General features: G+C 37.0%; 1 protein-coding gene across 6 annotated transcripts in view; it reads right to left on the reverse strand.

Moving 5' to 3' along the window:
* Nucleotides 1–18,552, reverse strand: part of ATP9B (ATPase phospholipid transporting 9B (putative)) — a 165,202-nt gene that overhangs the window by 45,309 nt on the left and 101,341 nt on the right. For all 6 annotated transcript variants that reach the window (XM_065830090.2, XM_065830088.2, XM_065830087.2 and 3 more), the window contains one exon: nt 9,161–9,321. In XM_065830090.2, the coding sequence (XP_065686162.1) occupies nt 9,161–9,321 (161 nt within the window). The remainder of the gene's footprint in view (nt 1–9,160; nt 9,322–18,552) is intronic.

Genomic DNA, 18,552 nt, shown 5'->3' on the forward strand with positions numbered 1-18,552 from the left:
TGATATACCCCAATTAGTTTTGCAATATTATACTTAGCTTGAGCTGTCTTCAGACATGCAAATACTAATATATAAGAAAGAAGTTAGGACAGACAGAGGGAGGATTCTACCAGATTCTTTCTATTTGAAAATGTTACCATATAACAAGGAGAAAAATACTGTAAGTCACTTGCCTCACAGTGGTTAACTTCAGTTTTACCCTGTCTTACTCAATCCAGAGCTGGTACTGAACAACCAGTATTAGTATTCTGTATGTCTGTGAATTTGCAGAGTTAGACAAAATATAAGAACCAATGTAACACACTTCACACTGACACGTGTTAGTTGACAGAAAGAACAGCAAAAGATTTACTACTCTTATGGACAAGAACGTGCTGGTTGGTCAGTCTGCTACAAAGGATGCTGTTTAGCTCAAGAAGATAAACACAAGCACACTTTATTTATAAACAGCCAGACATTTGCTCTAGCCAGGAGTAACTGGAGTTAAGTGAAGGATGAAAGCTGCACATCACCCCATTTCAAAGAGTTATTTGGACTGTAAGTATTTTTTTCAGCCTGGGTTACTGAGGCAGGAATTCAGTGATGAAAACTCTATCACAGAACTGCAATCGGAGGTACATGGCACACAAAGAGGGAAATCCACATGGCTGTTCTAAAGATGGAGACCTACAAAGCCATGCAGATAAGAAAAACTGTACTTCAGTAAGATTAAATCAGAAAAGTCTCTCAAAGCTGAAGTGCAGTTCATATCTTCACTTGCATCTTTTAGAAGCATGTGCATTAACTGGTTTTGATGTTCTGAATACTCTCTATATGCATTTAATTATAATCTCACTTAAATATAATCTAAACGTAAGGAAAAAAAAAAGAAAAGACAATGTCTTCTCTTGCTGAGCGGTGAGAAGAAATCTGTACTTCAAAGCTTCAAGACATTTAAAGAATTATTCTGGCTTTCCAGCATACACTGCTAATTGGAACAGAGTTTGTCACCTTTATGCTGGTGGGCCTTATGGAAAGCTGGAACCACTGGCCTGCAGAGAAATAACATCTCCCCAATGATGTCTAAGGCTGCTTTCTGGCATAGAGAGATTTTGAGTACATGCTTGAATTGTTAAGTTGAATAAATAATTAAACAGGTATAAAATGAAAAATGAGGGCTATAAATGCATTTTTAGTATTAGTTCTAAAATTTGTACACTGTGTCCTGTTCTTACTTCCTTCACCTGGTGCTTGCTGTCTTCAAGGAAATTTTTCTCTGTGCACTCATTGCAGCTATCACCAGCACATCACAGACACCATTGTAACACCAAAAATTATGGAGGCCTGTTACTACCAAGCTTGCTTTCAAAACTAGAAATCCCTCCAAAAGAGCTGCACTGGAAAGGGTAGAAATACTTAACTGAAAAGTCCAAGAATATACACAACAAAACAAGGAGATACTAAGCTTACTCAACACCAAGCTACTTTGAGTGCTTGACAATATTAGCTACCATTTCTAATAAATCCTTTGCGGACTTTAAGAAACCTCATTAAATAACCAAAAAGCATTTTACATTCACCAGTTTTTAAATCCTTCTCAGTTTCATCCAATTTAAAAGACTACATACACACCACTTATTAACTGAAATGCACAGAAGAACGCCATACATAGCACTAGCACACTTGCACCAGTAACACTAATTTTAGTAAGCCAATTTGCATGCAGTCTTTAGACAGCGAATATTAATATAGGTATGAGAAGGCTGTTGCAGAGAACGGGCATATTTAGTGAAATTTCTGCCTTTCATGACTCAGGGAAAAGAAATCAAGACCTAATGATGTTAGCAGAGACAATTTTGTGAACAAAGTGATATCATGCCGAATAAAATTCAACTATGAATTTGAATCAAAATTCTATTATAGTTTTGAGGTCTGGCAGGCAAGAGGAACTTCCTGAGCAGAAGTTTTGTACCAAAAAACAAAGCACTGCCAAAACTCCAGATACAGTATGAGTACCCATAACGGTATCCAAATAAATGAACTAATTGAGATGTAGTCTTTTTATTTTCAGGACTTCATTCTAAGTGAAATACTGAAGATCATTTATGGGTCATGTTAATAACCAAAACAGTACCCAATACCCTATGGCTATGCCCCCTAACCTTCCCATATCCCTACTTGCTTCCAACAGCCATAAACTGTACACAGATATACACATTATTTACAAGCTAGAAAAATACATGGAATAATTGTGAAATCACTGGTCAAGAAACAAGCTGAGGTGCTTTAACTTCAACATCCCTGGAAATGTAAATCTTCACAGAAGGTAATTTTTAGAGCCTGACAACTTCTATTACCTGGCACTAAATCGATAAAAATAGAACAAAATAGAAGTTAATTATTTTAAAAATAGCATTCTATCAAGATCTAAATAAATTTAAAAATAAACCCATAGATCATCCCTTTAATTTCCCCTAATTCCCCTTATCCCATATTTTATCTGGAGAGGAAATTTGAATGTAATATTCCTTTTATGTTCAGTCCACTATATACATTTTAACTTCGTTTTTTTCTACTACCTGTCTGATACTCCAAAGAAGAGACTCAGATCTGTGTCCTTGTTTGCTTCCTAATTGGTCTCACTAGTTCTCTCAGTCCAATTTTTCTGTTTTTCTTTTTTTTCTGAATTTTGTCTATTATGTAAGCATATCAAAGAAAATGAAAGAAAGTGTACACAGCACTTTACATAAAACACAAGCAATGAATGCAACTTTAATAGAGAACTCAATCCCATACATTTACACTTATATATGTGTGGCAAAAAAATGCACATCAACCCTGTATTGCTATAGCGACTATGGCACATGTAGTTTTTTCAAGGGCCACATGCAACCTAGGTACAGATAATTAGACGTTGTAACTTAGGTAGAACTTAAAACCTCAGGAGGAAGTCTGGGGAATTATTAATGAGAAATCTATGAATTTCTTACAGGCTGAAAACACAGTAGAGTGCAAAATACAAACAGAACACATGTCAAACGAGCATACTGGTACAAGAGATGTAGCATATGCAGCTCATAATAATAATTACTTCCATTGAAAATGCTTCTTTGTTATTTTCACAGTCATCAGGTCAGATGCCTTCCTTCATTAAGCCTCTTATACAACGGCAACAATATTTACATTAGATGTCCAATACAAATACTTTTAAAAACATGAATATTTTTAGTGTATTCCAGACAAACTGGGCATTACTTACTGCAATATTATTAGATTAAAAACAGAAAAGCAACTAGGACCAAATAGGTAATATTGAAAGGTTAAAAAGGAAGAAGATCTACTGCAATAGATCAATTAAAAATGAATTTTTAAACTGATTATGCTTTCTCTATGTAGCATGGATATTTGACTTTATAAGAAAGGCACAGATCTAGCTCAGGCAGTAGTACAATACATTATTGGGCAGAGTAAGACTTACTCTTAGCATGTAAGACACACACCATAGCTCCTGTTGCATAAAGAAATCAAAACTAGTTTGTAAAATATAAAGAAACTTTATTTAATATTTTACAATCTCTATATAGATTGCATTATATATCATGGTATGGTATGGTATTGTTGGGTCCAGTCCTGTTTAACATCTTTATTGATGATTTAGATGAGGGGATTGAGACCACCATCAGCAAATTTGCTGATGACACCAAGTTGGGGGGCAGTGTTGACCTGCTGGAAGGCAGGAGGGCTCTGCAAAGAGATCTGGATAGACTGGAAAAATGGGCTGATTCCAATGGGATGAAGTTCAACAAGGCCAAGTGCCGGGTCCTGCACTTTGGCCACAACAACCCCCTTCAGCGCTACAGGCTGGGCACAGAGTGGCTGGAGAGCAGCCAGACAGAAAGGGACCTGGGGGTACTGATTGACAGCAAGCTCAACATGAGCCAACAGTGTGCCCAGGTGGCCAAGAAGGCCAATGGTATCCTGGCCTGTATCAAAAATAGTGTGGTCAGCAGGACAAGGGAAGTGATCCTTCCCCTGTACTCTGCATTGGTGAGGCCACACCTGGAGTATTGTGTTCAGTTCTGGGCCCCTCAGTTCAGGAAAGATATTGAGGTGCTGGAGCGGGTCCAGAGAAGAGCAACAAGACTGGTGAAGGGACTTGAGCACATGACCTGTGGTGAGAGGCTGAGGGAGCTGGGGTTGTTCAGCCTGGAGAAGAGGAGGCTTAGAGGTGACCTCATTGCTCTCTATAACTACCTGAAGGGAAGTTATAGTCAGGTGGGAACTGGTCTCTTCTCCCAGGCAGTCAGCAATAGGACAAGGGGACATGGGCTTAAACTCTGCCAGGGGAAGTTTAGGCTGGATATTAGGAAGAAATTCTTTACGGAAAGAGTGATCAGGCATTGGAATGGCCTGCCTAGGGAGGTGGTGGACTCACCGTCCCTGGAGGTTTTTAAACTAAGATTGGACATGGCTCTTAGTGCCATGATCTAGTAAATGGGCTGAAGTTGGACCAAGGGTTGGACTTGATGATCTCTGAGGTCTTTTCCAACCTAGCCAATTCTGTGATTCTGTGATTCTGTATAGAATCATAATGCTCATTTATAAGGACTCCTTAAACTACTTCATGAGTAGCTCGTTAGCTCTTCCGTACTGAAAGCTTTGCATCACATATCTAATATATATTCTGTCTGTATATGTGAGACTATATATATTGATACTCTCACATCTGTATGTTATACAGACAAGCACCAATGGCAATATGATTGAAAGCAGCATAGCTGCTTGCTGCTGATAGGCAGACACGACAGTTCTGCATAGGTGTGAATTCCCTGGATATCAGTAATACACAGAAGCACATTGAATGAAACCTCCTTTTTCATATTTGTACAATCAGGGATTTGAGTGGATATTAATGAATTTCAGATACAAAACTTCTTAGCAGTGTTTTCCTTGCTGCCTACTGAACTTGAATGATTTTCATTGCATGCTCCTCTTGAAGACCCAGAAAAAAGCAGCTAGCAGTCAGGCAGTACCCCAAAACTTTACTACTCAAGTGCAAGGCAGTTCCTTCTAGATATTTGGGACAGCTTCTTTTTGCAGAATGGCTCAGTGCCCAGGAGCCTTAGGGCATCTGAATGAAGGACAAAAGACATTTTGGCTTCTGTGTACACCAAAACTAAAGGATGGCTGAATAAGCCCCATCAATCCAGCTTTAAACCTCTACTAAATATAGAGCCTGGATGATACACATTATTACCAGATACCCAGTCAATACCTTACCATTTTATGGTAAAACCTCTACATCTCTTAATAGCAGAAGCACATGCAGTTAGAGGATTCACATGTCCATTTATGTGAAGGAGTAATTTCACCAAACACTGCTTGGCTAAGCCTAAATTGTCTTGAAAAACTTCCTGGCTACCTTTTCTGGGGGAAAACAAAAAAAAAAACACAAAAACCAACCAACAAAACACAACCACAAAAAAGGACTCTAGTCAAAGCACAACTCACTTTGACTTTAAAGGCATTGAAGAAGACTGGACAATGAATAAACAAAGTCCCATTACTTGATGGTGGAGAGGATCCAGTTAGGTGGTGCAGTCCCACCACAAAGGCTCAGCCTTTTCTTTGGTCTTGGCTGTCATTTCTGAAGCGATTACCATTGCAGCTCTAGTGCGCTGACAAAGAGATGCTACAACCAAATGCCAGAGGAAGGGACAGAATTGCATTGTGGCAAGGCTTTCTAACAGCCCGATCATCTTTCCTGCATCCACACACACAACAGGATTTCCAGCTCAGTAGTTGAGAGCAGGTATCTCACACCCCACATTGAGGTCTCTTCTGGTTCTCTTGTACTTAAACATACAACTATTGGTAACTGTCTCTCTGACAGCTTTTTTTTTTTTTTAAATAAAGCTAAAACAACTGATAAAATTAGACGCTACGAAGACTGAAGGAAAAAACTAAGACTTACATGATTTGTACTGGAATTTTAAATGTGTACAGTAAATGTCTTTCCCTATATATTTTAAGAAATTCAAATAGATTAACTTTGTAGGGAGGCAGATTGTCTACAGAGGCTCCCTGGGCTATGCTTCCTCCACAGTAGAAAAAGAAACATCAATTCTAAAAGAGGGCCAAATGTTTCTGGCTATGTGGGGCTGTTCAAAACACCTTGTGCATAAACTTACAACCCATTAAGAGCTGGGCTGAGCTTTCAATGTTTGTTTACCACTACTTCCTTGATTCCTTGTACTCTGCAGAATGTGTGCGATGTTGTGGGCTGGGGTTTTGGGGGGAAGAGGGGTGGGTGGGTGTTGGTCATTGCATTTGTTGTTGGCGGTGGTGGCTGGTTGTTGGTTTGGGGTTTTTGTTGTTGTTGTTTTGTTGGTTTGTTTGTTTTGGGGGGTGTTGTTGGTTTTTTACAGTTGCTTTATGTTTATACTTCTGAAGTCTTACATACCCCATAGTAATAGCCTTTACACAGTGAAGCAACATTCATCTATAAGAGTATTCAGGATTCAGATTAATCTCAAGGAATTAGCTGCTCCCTGGAGCAAAACCAGAAGTCCCACTAATTATAGGAAAGGCTCCACTGAGATCAGTTAAACTCTGCTAACAGTTACCCTGTTTCCCCAAAAATAAAACAGAGTCTTACATTAATTTTTGCTCTAAAAGATGCTTACTTTTTTACATGCATAGCTGCCTGGATGCTATTTGAATGGACTTTTTTTATGAATGGTAACTAGGGCTCATATTTCAAGCATTCCCAAAAATCCTGAAAAATCATCCTGGGGCTTATTTTGGGCGCAGGTTTTACTTCCAGGGAAACAGGGTAGTTATCTCCTCCTGATGGTCTTCAACAAACATGTCTGGCCATGGAAAATTATTTTTATTGTCTGCCTGTAATTTTGCCTTGCTCTGCAAACCAAAAGCCAAACACAACAGCAAAAAAAAGCTCCATATTCAGAAACTTCCTGAATTCTCTAAACCCATCATTTAACACATTTCATGTGTGCATGAGTGCAGATATACTTTTCCTGTATCAGTCAGCCCTGATCTCCCACATGCATGTCCTTCACCTGTGAAAAGTTCATTGTTTTCTCAATATGGCTATTTTTAAATAATCAGAGGACACAACACCTGGTGCTTCACTGTCATTACATTTTTAACTTTTATCTCCAAGAGTTTACACTCCAAATACAGCCTAAAGAGTAAGTAATTTCCATGCTTAACATCCAGAATAGAGGAAGAGAAGTGTAGTTATACGTGAATGCTGGGATGACTGGAATTCTTTTATTTTGCTGACTGTGTGAGAAGCCACCCTGTATACAAATGATCTGAGAATTGAAGAAAAGTTGGTATAGAAATAGATAAACCTCTAGAGAGAAAAGTATTCTCTGATATATTTCTGCCTGTTCTTCTGTAGAGTAACAATATAGTCCATTTCAGAACTAAATCAATCACATTCCCTAACATTTCGCTTTGCATATTCTCTCTCACAAGCAACTGAAAAATGGGATTAGGTATATCCTAGAAATTATTTTTGGAAAAGAGCAATTTCACAAGTCCACTAAACTTGCCTCTTAAGAGTTCAAAATATGCTGCTCAATCGACATGTTTCTCAGTGGCATATGTCAAACTGTCAATACAGAGTCAAATTTACTTACACCACCTATATGCTCTTAATCCTCTTGCATCCAGTAACAAAGATATATCTGTCTTTTAACCATTTTAATAACTTTTGGCTTAGTATGTTTATTATCAAAGAACACAGTGACCAACAACAAGTGATCCTTTATAGCCTTAGCTCATTTTTCCCTTCCCCTACACGTGTTTGATGATTAAGTGCATCTTTCAGCAACACACAGACTTTTCTTATTACTTGAATGCAACACTTTTTGCCTCTTCGCATGGATAAGTTGCTTAATATTCAAGAACTGTGTGTTTATGGGGGGAATGACAATGTGATCTGAACAGTGACATCACACAAGTATTAAGGGAGTTATGACAATGACCAGTTTCTACAATAAGATCCCCTCAACTCCCCAGCATATCTGCTGGAATCTTCTCCTTCAACCTCCCAACGGAATCAGTTGCTCTTGTAACACACAAGCATAAAAGTACAGGTCCTTTAAGTTACAAAACCTTAAGACAGATACTTCCTGAGTATCAATTTGGTCAAATATGATACAGTTCCCTTCACATAGACACGTACTGAAAAAATGTGAACACGGTAACACACAAGTCAGGTAAGCTTAGATGAAAACACCTAATGAAATCCTCCTGTTTTCCTTTGTTATTTTTACTTATACTACATTATTTAAATATTGTGTGCAAACCTGAAGGGACAGGTCTTAAACCTACCAACAGTTCAGTTGCTGCTAACTCTGTAGTGAGCCACTGGGCTTTACTGAATGACTTATCTCAAATTGAAGAGTTCCAGAGAGCATCTAAAATTAACAAACACCTTAATCCAAAACCTGGGTATTTTAACAGAGGAGAGTATTTCCATTTTGCAAAGCAAATACCCATTCAAGGAAAAAAAAAAAAATCATTTAAGGGTCCGTGTTCTCACTTCTGTGCCCACAGAAGACTTGATTACACACAGGGATATTATTTCCTGTTCCAGTTTACCTGCAATTTGAATATACAGTACTCATGCTTAATGAATTAATTAATTCAGGGCTAGTCTCTACTTGGTTACACATGTTAAAAGTCCTCTCACTGTAAAAGCACACCTACATTATTCAGTCGTTCAATTTAAATTCATCATTGCTGTAGTAAGAAGTCTGTATTTTAACCAAATAAATTGAACATTTCCAGTATTTAAGGCTTTTCAGATAAAATTCAAAAATATACCTAACAGTTCATTCCACTATGTTTCCTAAGACCATGTTCTCAAATATACCAAGACTGTATCCTTATTAATACATTTATGCAAGTAAAGGATTAGATATCCTGATTACTCCAGGAAGATGAACATTATACAAAAAAAAAAATACAACAGTATTGTTTTCTGTACAGTGATCCTTCAAGAATCAGCAGATTTGTTGGCACCTTCTCCTTTGGCTTCCTGATAAGATCAATTTCCTTTGCAATGAGAAGCAAGTATAAATTTCAAGAAAACCACATTCAATGAAATGAGACATCTGTGTTTTTCTTTCAGTCTTATACATACCTGATTGGGATGATATAGGAAAACAGAAGAAGGAACCGGAAAAGGTTGCGATACCATGGGCCTACAAATCCTTGCAAGGTTACCATAACAACTGATAGTGCAACTAACGCCAAAAACAGGGCTTTGGTCAGTTGATTCAACTCCAGGTCCAGCAAGCCAACCTAGAAGAAGTATAAGTCAAGATAGTCATAACTTTGTCTTAAACTGACAGATTTATAGAACAACTAGCTATTATTGGCTTTTTTATTCCTACTTATTAAAAATCCATGCACTTTTAATAATTAACTACATTTTGATAATTGAATTGATTATTGTTCCTATGCTTGCATGCAATAGACATTCCCTGGTTACAGGACAATAACAATTCCCAGAACCAGCATGAACTGCCCCAGGCAGGCCTTTTGAATGCCTTTACATCTGACACATCCTTCCCCCATCTCTTGATCCAGGACAGGAACACGGGAAGGCAAGGAGAAAAGACAGTTAAAGTTGAACAAATCAGCAGGAACAATTCTCTTCTGTCATGCATGCAGCAAAAATACTGGCACTGCATATTATATCTGTAGGGTGGTTACTGCTCATTTACTGCTAGAAGATGAAAAAACTTTTAGATTCAAGAATCATCAGACAAATGCAACAGAGCTACCTTCTTGTTTGTATAGTATACTGTAACTTGTAACTATATTCCCACACTGGTCTGTAAATGTGAACTAATTCCATAGAAACAATTTTTAACAGTTTGAAGCTTTCAGTTATTTAATATAATGACAAAAATCAAGCAGAATATTAATTTTCAAACCAAAATAGTACAACAAAGCTTCAACTTTTCATGAGTAGAAAGGTGTTTGATTTAGAAACATTTTAGCAAAAACATTAAGAGGGTATCGTTCATCCACTGTTTCTCATGAAAAAATGTTTTTAAGCTATGTAACTAAGACTCTCACCATTTCAATAACGTATGCTGTAAGCTAAGTATTCATATCCTACTTTTTGGGATGCTCTTGTAGCCAGTAAAATACGTGGGAAAATTATGTCAGGAAGAGTTTTCTAGGCCAAATCACAGATGCCCTTTTTATCTCCAAGTCTTGCCAGTAAGACCAGTAAAACATAACACTTCCTTAGATAACAAAAAGTCTGCACAAGAACCACTTTAAATATAGTTCTTAAAAATTCCAGCAATCTTGCTTATACATGGGCTGTCTCTTCCCTAGAGAACCAGGCAGCCGAAGACCACAGCGGCTGATTTATCAGCTGCATTTCAAAAGCTGCACAACGAGGACAAATATCTTGCAATTTCCGCTGCTTCAACTACTACATAGTTTATGCTTGAATTATTGAGAAAAATAGGTTTTTGGATTAAAATGAAGAAAAATTAAGCCAGGGAAGTAGAGCATGTTTCAAAGCCCAGATCTTTTTGCGTTGACAAAGGCAGCCTAAGTTTCAGGCCTCGCTGAGGATCAGATGAAGTCATTATTCATTCAGTCAGGGAAAAAAGACTCAATTACCTCAACCTAAAGATGCTATCAATGAATGCAAAGTGCATATTTTACTCTATTCATCCAAATCCCATTAAAAAGTGAAAGGAATGATTTAATCTGGCCTTCTAGAGTTGGTCTTTTTTTGTAATAAAATAAAGAATCACTGTCTCACAATATACATAACCACTACCTCACACTTCTTTCCCCCTCCATCACGGTAGTAAAAGCCTATCTATCCCCTCAGCTCCCACTCTGCACCCTGTAAAAACCCCACCCCACCACAGAAACAAAGAGCTTCTTTGGAAAGAATGCCACTTTTTGGACAGAAACATTAAGTTTAGTCCACTGTACACTGATACGCAGCTAATTCAAAACATTAATACCTTTATAATTGATGAAGACAGGTGTAAATTTAATTTGGAATCCAACAAAAGTGTATTTGGAAAGATATTAAGAGATAAAGAAGTCAATGAAAAATTTTCATGCAATAGATCTCTTGTTCGAGAACCTTTGGTTTGTTACTAATAATGTCATAATTTTTAATATAGATCATGCTACTGTCCATAGTAAATATTAACATTTTCATTTACTATAGCAAGTTAAGGTAATTGCAAAACCCTACTTCAGAAGGCACACAAAGAATGTAAGTTTTAATAGAAACGCCTTCTCCATTTCCGCAAAATTAGTTACTATAACGTACTGAAATATACTTAATTAGTTTAACTCTGTGCTTTTCCACTTAAACAACTTCTGCACTCAAACTAATGAAACACTGTTGAATTATCCAGATAACTGAATGTAGAAATACACTAACACTCTCTAAAATTCATCTGAATATTGGAAAAGTGGGTAAACTTCATTCTAACTACATTGTGATTTTATCAAAACATTTGTAAAATATACCATCTTAAGAAAGTGATTTCTTTTCTTTTGATAACAATCATAACTAGAATAATGATAGCAATATAAGAAAGAGATGACTTAAGAACTGAAGTAATTTTCTATATTTATTGCTATTTGCTATGTTAGAAAGCAAATCTTCTTCTACTTGTCATAATATTTGTTCTATTTGAAACAACTATGTTAACAAAATTAAACACACCACTGGAAATTTTAATCTCCAAGGGAAAATTTGTACATAATGTCTAAGACAACCACAATAGTTTTGCAAAGGGGCTGCTCTGCGATAATGAACACAATAATTGCCTGTATAATCTAAAATGCTACTAATGGCAACAATTGCAAATCCATTTAGCGCCTCTTTAATTTATGCACAAAGTTTTAAATAGCTAATGGTTCTCAGTAAAATAATGGCTTATATCATCAATAAAAAGTATGTCATCGTTACCTGCACAAAAAAAAAAGCCTACACATTTTAAAAATGCTTTATTTTTGAATGAGGGAATGATTAAAGGTCTAAACTTCACATTTTGGACCACAAGTTATTAGTCACTATTTTACATATTAGCAGTGGGAACTGGTGTAGTTCTCATTAACTGGAAAAGAGGAAACACAACCCTAATTTTTAAAAAGGGAAAAAAGGAAGACCTGGGGAACTACAGGCCAGTCAGCCCCACCTCTGTGCCTGGCAAGATCATGGAGCAGATCCTCCTGGAAACTATACTGAGGCACATGGAAAACAGAGGCAACTGGTGATGGCCAACATGGCTTCATTAAGGGCAAATAGTGCCTGACAAATCTGGTGGCCTTCTCTGATGGGGTTACAGTGTTGGTGGATAAGAGAAGAGTAACTGACATCACCTACCTGGACTTGTGTGAAGTATTTGGCACTGTTCTGCATGATATCCTTGTCTCTAAACTGGAGTGACATGGATTTGATGGAGGGACTGCTACTGGATAAGAAATTTGCTCCATGATCACTCTCAAAGAGTTGCAGTCAATGGTTTGATGTCCAAATGAAGACCAATGTCAAGTGGTGTTCCTCAGGGGTCAACATTTGGACTGGCACTGTTTAACATCTTTGTCGGTGACACAGACAGTGAGACTGGGTGTACCCTCAGACAGCTTGCTGACAACAACAAGCTGTGTGGTGCAATCAGCACACTGCAGGGAAGGGATGCCATCCAGAGTAACCTTGACAGGCTTGAGAGGTGGGCCCATGAAAACCTCATGAAGGTCAACAAGGCCAAGTGCAAGGTCCTGCAAATGAGTCGAGGCAATCCCAAGCACAAATATAGACTGAGCGGAGAACAGATTGAGAGCAGCCCTGAAGAGGACTTGTGAGTCTTGGTTGATGAAAAGCTCAACATAAGCAGCAAAGTGTGCTTGCAGTCCAGAAAGCCAACCGTATCCTGGGCTGCATCAAAAGAAGTGTGACCAGCAGGTCGAGGGAGGTGATTCTACCCCTCTACTTCACTCTGTGAGACCTCACCTGGAATACTGTGTTCAGGCCTGGGGTCCTCAACATAAGGAGTATGTGGACCTCTTGAAGTGAGTCCAGAGGAGGTCCATGAAGATGATCTGAGGGATGAAGCATCTCTCCTATGAAGACGGGTTGAGAGAATTGGGGTTGTTCAGCCTGGAGAAAAGAAGGCTCCAGGGAGACCTTCTAGCAGCCTTCCAGTACCTAACGGGGCCCTGCAAGAAAGCTGGAGAGGGACTTTTTACATGGGCATGTAGTGATAGGACAAGTGGTAATGGTTTTAAACTGAAAGAGGGTATATTTAGATTAGATACAAAGGGGAAATTATTCACCATGAGGGTGGTGAGGCCCTGGAACAGGCTGTCTAGAGAAGTTGTGGATGCTCCATCCCTGGAAGTGTTCAAGGCCAGGCTGGATGAGGTCTGAGCAACTCGGTGTAGTGGAAGGTGTCCTTGCCCATGGCAGAGGGGTTGGAACGAGATGATCATTAAGGTCCCTTCCAACCTAAACCATTCTGTGATCACAAGAAAAATCTTAATTTAACTAGCAGAAGTTGAAAGCAACAAAAAAACCCCTTTGTAATTACTGAAATAGAACACGAACAACAAGATTACTACTGTTGCCCTAGATGCTTAACTTTGGGGAAAGATAGCTCTGAAGTTATTATTGTAGTAATAGAATAATTATTCTAACATTAAAAAAAGTATATTACTTGGAAAATGAGGAAAAGTTTTAATGCTAGAATATTAAAATGAAAAAACCCTATATGTTGCACAATGGTAAAGATTTCTCAAAATCGTCTAGTGCAGTCATTTTTTATTCAATTACAGTTTAAAGTGCATCAGGAATAATTGCTTATAAATAGCCTTTTTTAAGCACCCTACTTCAATACTATTGAAGTATTAAGGCACTATCTTAGAAGAGGCTTCCCCCTCCAACCAAATTCCTCCACAAAAGTAATTATATTCCAGTAATCAGTCTGGTTCTGCACTGACAAACACCATATTGACTACAATGAAATTTCATGGTACGTATGTTTGAGATAGACTTTGGCTTTAATTTGCGCCATAAACATAAAAATTTTCTTTCCAATTCTTAACACATGCTCTGAACTTAACTTCATTGAACCTTGAATACTAGTCAGTTATTCATGTTTTCATTAATTCTAGTCTAAGCTTAGATGTAACAGTTATGCAAGCAGTAAGGTAATTATTTAAAATTAGTAAAATTCAAATAGTATATCTTTCTTCTTTGGGTTGACAATGCCTAAGAAAAATGATTCATGGGATTTCATCATTTATTAAAAAATAACTTCTATATAGATTGCTACATACAGTTAGCTGCATATAGCTGAACACCTAAGGCTTTCTTCAGTAATCCGTTACAGATTTCCTATAGTCTTTAGGAATAACGGATCATTAATCTGTGTTTAAAGGCTAAATAAAGAGACACAAAATTATACGTTAACCTTTGACACTAAAAGCATGTATAGCAAATTTTTGACTGCTCAGGAATTCAGGTAACCACACTAAACTAATATAAATCAAAACAAGTAAAGCAAGTGAACTCAAGTTTAGGAAGCATCTTTCCTTAATTCACTGTCTGACAAATACATTTCTCTACAGGCCTATCCTGAGCAACATAAAACTCGCCAAAACTTGCATATAGTATGTTACGGTTTTTAATCTGTATCTTACTCATTCTTTTAAGCAGCAGATTCAAAGATCGGAAAAGCAAAGAAAACACTGAAATATATAAAGTGACAATTTAGCGAAAAAAAAGTAGTCACCTATCCCTGCTTTTTCTCCAATTCACTTTCAAACATCCCAATCACTTGTTTAGATGCAAGAACAACAATGACAGACTTTGAAAACATTTTCCGAAGCACCCTAAAAAATATCTATTACATGTTTTATTCATTTTAGAATTAGAGCAATAATCACAGTGGTTTGTGTGTGGGTTCTACTTAACTTAGCAAAACTAAAATAAACTTTAGCTATTGAGTCCACTCTACTGGAGTTATACAAAAGTAATAACCAGAAAATAGTCCATTTGATTCCAGTAACATTTTTGTATTTCCTTTGGCAAAAAGTATGTATCTTTCATGATAGCTTTAATGCAACCAAACAACACTTTCACTAAACAAATATTTGGCATTATGTTAATACTGCAGATCTATGGAACTGAATTATGTCTATTCTACACTGATTTCAAGAAACATTTTTAGATATTTAGCATTAATTGCATCCCCAAAAGAAGAAATTACAATTACTTGTCTGTATTCTTAGGAAAAAAAAAAACCAGCCCATATCCAAGAGACATGCATTTAAAACAGAAATACCTTTAAAACTCAAGAAGAAATACATGGTTGTCATTCAAGGGAAGAAGAGTAAGCTGCAAGTAGTTTGTTTTTTTTTTTTATGTTTTGATGCGTATTCAAACCAGAAATTTAAATGCTCTTAAAAGCAAAAGAAGTCTATTACATTTTGAAATACCCTTCTGACTTGCCCGCTTTTACTTCAACAAGCTTTTAATAACTGCATAATATCTAGGTTTGAAATTAGAAACTAATCACTTTAGAAACAAAATTCCCTCTTGTAGCTGGTAATATCTATAATGCTAAAAGAAAATGAAGACTCAAACACTTTCTCTCTCTGCCTCCTTTATTTGTCTATTTTATGACACTCCTTTTTCCAGACTCAACATCATCAGAGTTTGGATACTCAAAGGGAAACTTGAAAGCCCTCTCCAGGTTTTTAGAGGTATTTAGGTCTTTCTAGCTACATCTACTACAATAAAAACTATCAGTGAGCTATATCCACAACTTTATTTAATAGTGGGCTCAGTGGCTTGAAGTAAGGCACTTATTTTGACAAATATTGGCCATCGACTTCACAGCCTTCTGAAGAGTGCCTTCTTTTTCAGTTTTGTCCTGCTTTATCCTAATGCTATATCTATAGTAAAACATTATATTTCAAAAGATCAAAATGAGAGAAATTGAAGTTGACTATAAATCTGATTTCCATTAACACTTTTGCAGTTTGCTCAACTATCCTAACGTGTCTAAATACTCTTCAGTCTGATGACTCTTTGTAGAATCAGTCTTTACATATAACAGTGAAGCCAAATCACCGATATTTGCCTCTACCTCATTCCAGTACTTCGCTCTAATTTGACATAACGCTGAAAAAGAGACTCGCAGCCGTTAAAGAACTGCCATGTGCAGTTTGGTCAGCAGAGGGTGCTCAAGACTGGCGCTGGCCACTGTTCCTCACAAGCTGTCGGTAACGCAGCACCAAGCTGAACCTTTACAGGACCACCTGTGTTTCCGTATTATCTTCCATGCCTGACAGCATTTACCTCGTTTAGTTTGAAATGCTCAGAGGTAATTATTCGAAGGACTTTAACAATGCAGATTGTGTACTCCAACTATGACATTTCCTTCTTAGCAAAAAGATACACTTCCTATACCTTTATGCAGTCAGACTTGCACCTTAAGGTGCCAGTAGTCAGACGCCATGCAACCCTATGTTCTCCAAATTCGCTAAGCACCTGTCATATACGAGAATGATAAAAACACGCACAAAGTCTACTAAGAAAATGAAAATGTTGATGGCTTCTTAAATTTTGGCATGCACTAGTAACATACCCTCCTCCTATTAGAAGCTATCAAATGGAAACAGTTTCTCAAGATCACCATTCAATTTAGAATTATTACTTCAATAATCTAAGCTAACTAGTCATATTGGAGACTCCAACAACCAAAAGTATTCAAAACAGCAAAACTCTCAAGACACCTATTTTTTCAATTTAAAACAGTCTAGGTACACAAGATTTCATACAGAAACAGATTTGCTCAGCACTCGCAGTCCTCCTTACAACTGATCAAAATTGGAAAGACATGGAATTCTGAGCGGAAAACAAAATCAGGATTTAAAGACATTTGATTTTACACTGGAACACTATCTTCAAATTTCCATTTCATTGTAACTTTTAAAAATGCTTGTTTTATCATCTTTAACCTTGATCATCATCAGCTTCCACTCAAGGCTTTTCTAGCATACTGCCACATAATCAGTTTTTTAAATGGTCAGAATACAGAATAAGCAGCTGTAAACATTACACACTACTATTAAACCATACTCAGTGGAGACAGCATGGTTTGGGTTTTTTGGGGGTTTGGTTTGGGGTTTTTTTTCTATTTGTTTTTGGTTGTTTTGTTTTTGTGTGTGGTGGTTTTGGTTTTTTCAAATCTAGGTGGATTATAAAAACATGGCTTAACTCTCTCAGAGATGAAAGTAATTAGCTTTACGAAAGTAGCCACAAAACTAGCATGGGGAGAACTGGTCCCAAAATTTTTATTGTATAGAATTTGTAATTATATTAATATTTTAAAAATGCGATGTATGTAAAAAAAGTAAATAAAACAGCTCAGTAAGAGGTATTATTTCCTTCAAGAAAAACAAGTATACAAGGGACCTAACAAACTCACAGCAACAGCTAGCTCTTTCATTTGCTTAAACTTTGGGACTTCTAACATATCTGCACTTCAGACCATGTGGCTGACTGGTCTAAATAACTTTTCATACAGAAAGCTGCGCACATTAATTTTTGTCGCTATAGGGACTGAATTTCCGTTTTATATATGTCACAATTTATGTTTAACATGATTTTAATAAATGGTACCAGAACCTTGCAGCTTTTTCAAATACATCTTTGCTACTAAGCAAACCCTTGAAAATGTGTATCTGAAGAAATCCAACATTTGCTTGCTTCACATTAAAAATAAGGTGTTGGAAAAAAAAATCTTCATCAGGAAACAGGGGCACACATTAAGTTGGTCTTATGCCACAAAAATACATGGCAATCAGAGCTGCAACCTTTCTTCATGGAAACATAGTTGAAATAGTATGGTACGTACAATACTCAGATGACTGAAGTGACTGAAGCAACTTTCTGAAGATGGATTCACGAAGAAATTCAAGTGAATCAATAAAAATCAAACGAGAAATTAAAGTGATTCCTACTGGCAGTGTGCAGTGATTCTTTCAATGATGGAGCACTTCTAGATTCTCTGTTCTCCTTTGCTGTCTATAACTCAACTCCACCATCCAACCTGCCTCAGCACGGGTCTGGATACAACAAAAATCACCTGGGCCTTCTTCCACTGGAAATCAGGTTAAAAAAACTAAACAAACACAAAGCATCTCAGAGTTTGCCTCAATCCATTTATATCTGAATGCTACTCACAAGTAATATGAATATGTAATTAAATATAATAACATTCAAGAATGCAGAAAAAATATAAGAAGGGAATTTCTAAGTTCATTTCTGGCTAACAGAACCCCAGCAAAAAAAAAAAGAAAAAAAGATAGAGTATTTTGAGTGCATCAAACTTTTGTCTCTGTCCCTAGCTATTCTTGAGTGTAAAATCGTGCTTGCATGCAAGCTGTGAAGAAATGTTTCAAAAACATCTACGCTGCATTTTGGAAGAAAAGTTGTACATGCTTTTATTTGTAGTTTAAAATTAA

This window comes from Patagioenas fasciata, chromosome 2 (assembly GCF_037038585.1).
Source record: "Patagioenas fasciata isolate bPatFas1 chromosome 2, bPatFas1.hap1, whole genome shotgun sequence".
Classification (NCBI taxonomy): Eukaryota; Metazoa; Chordata; class Aves; order Columbiformes; family Columbidae; genus Patagioenas; species Patagioenas fasciata.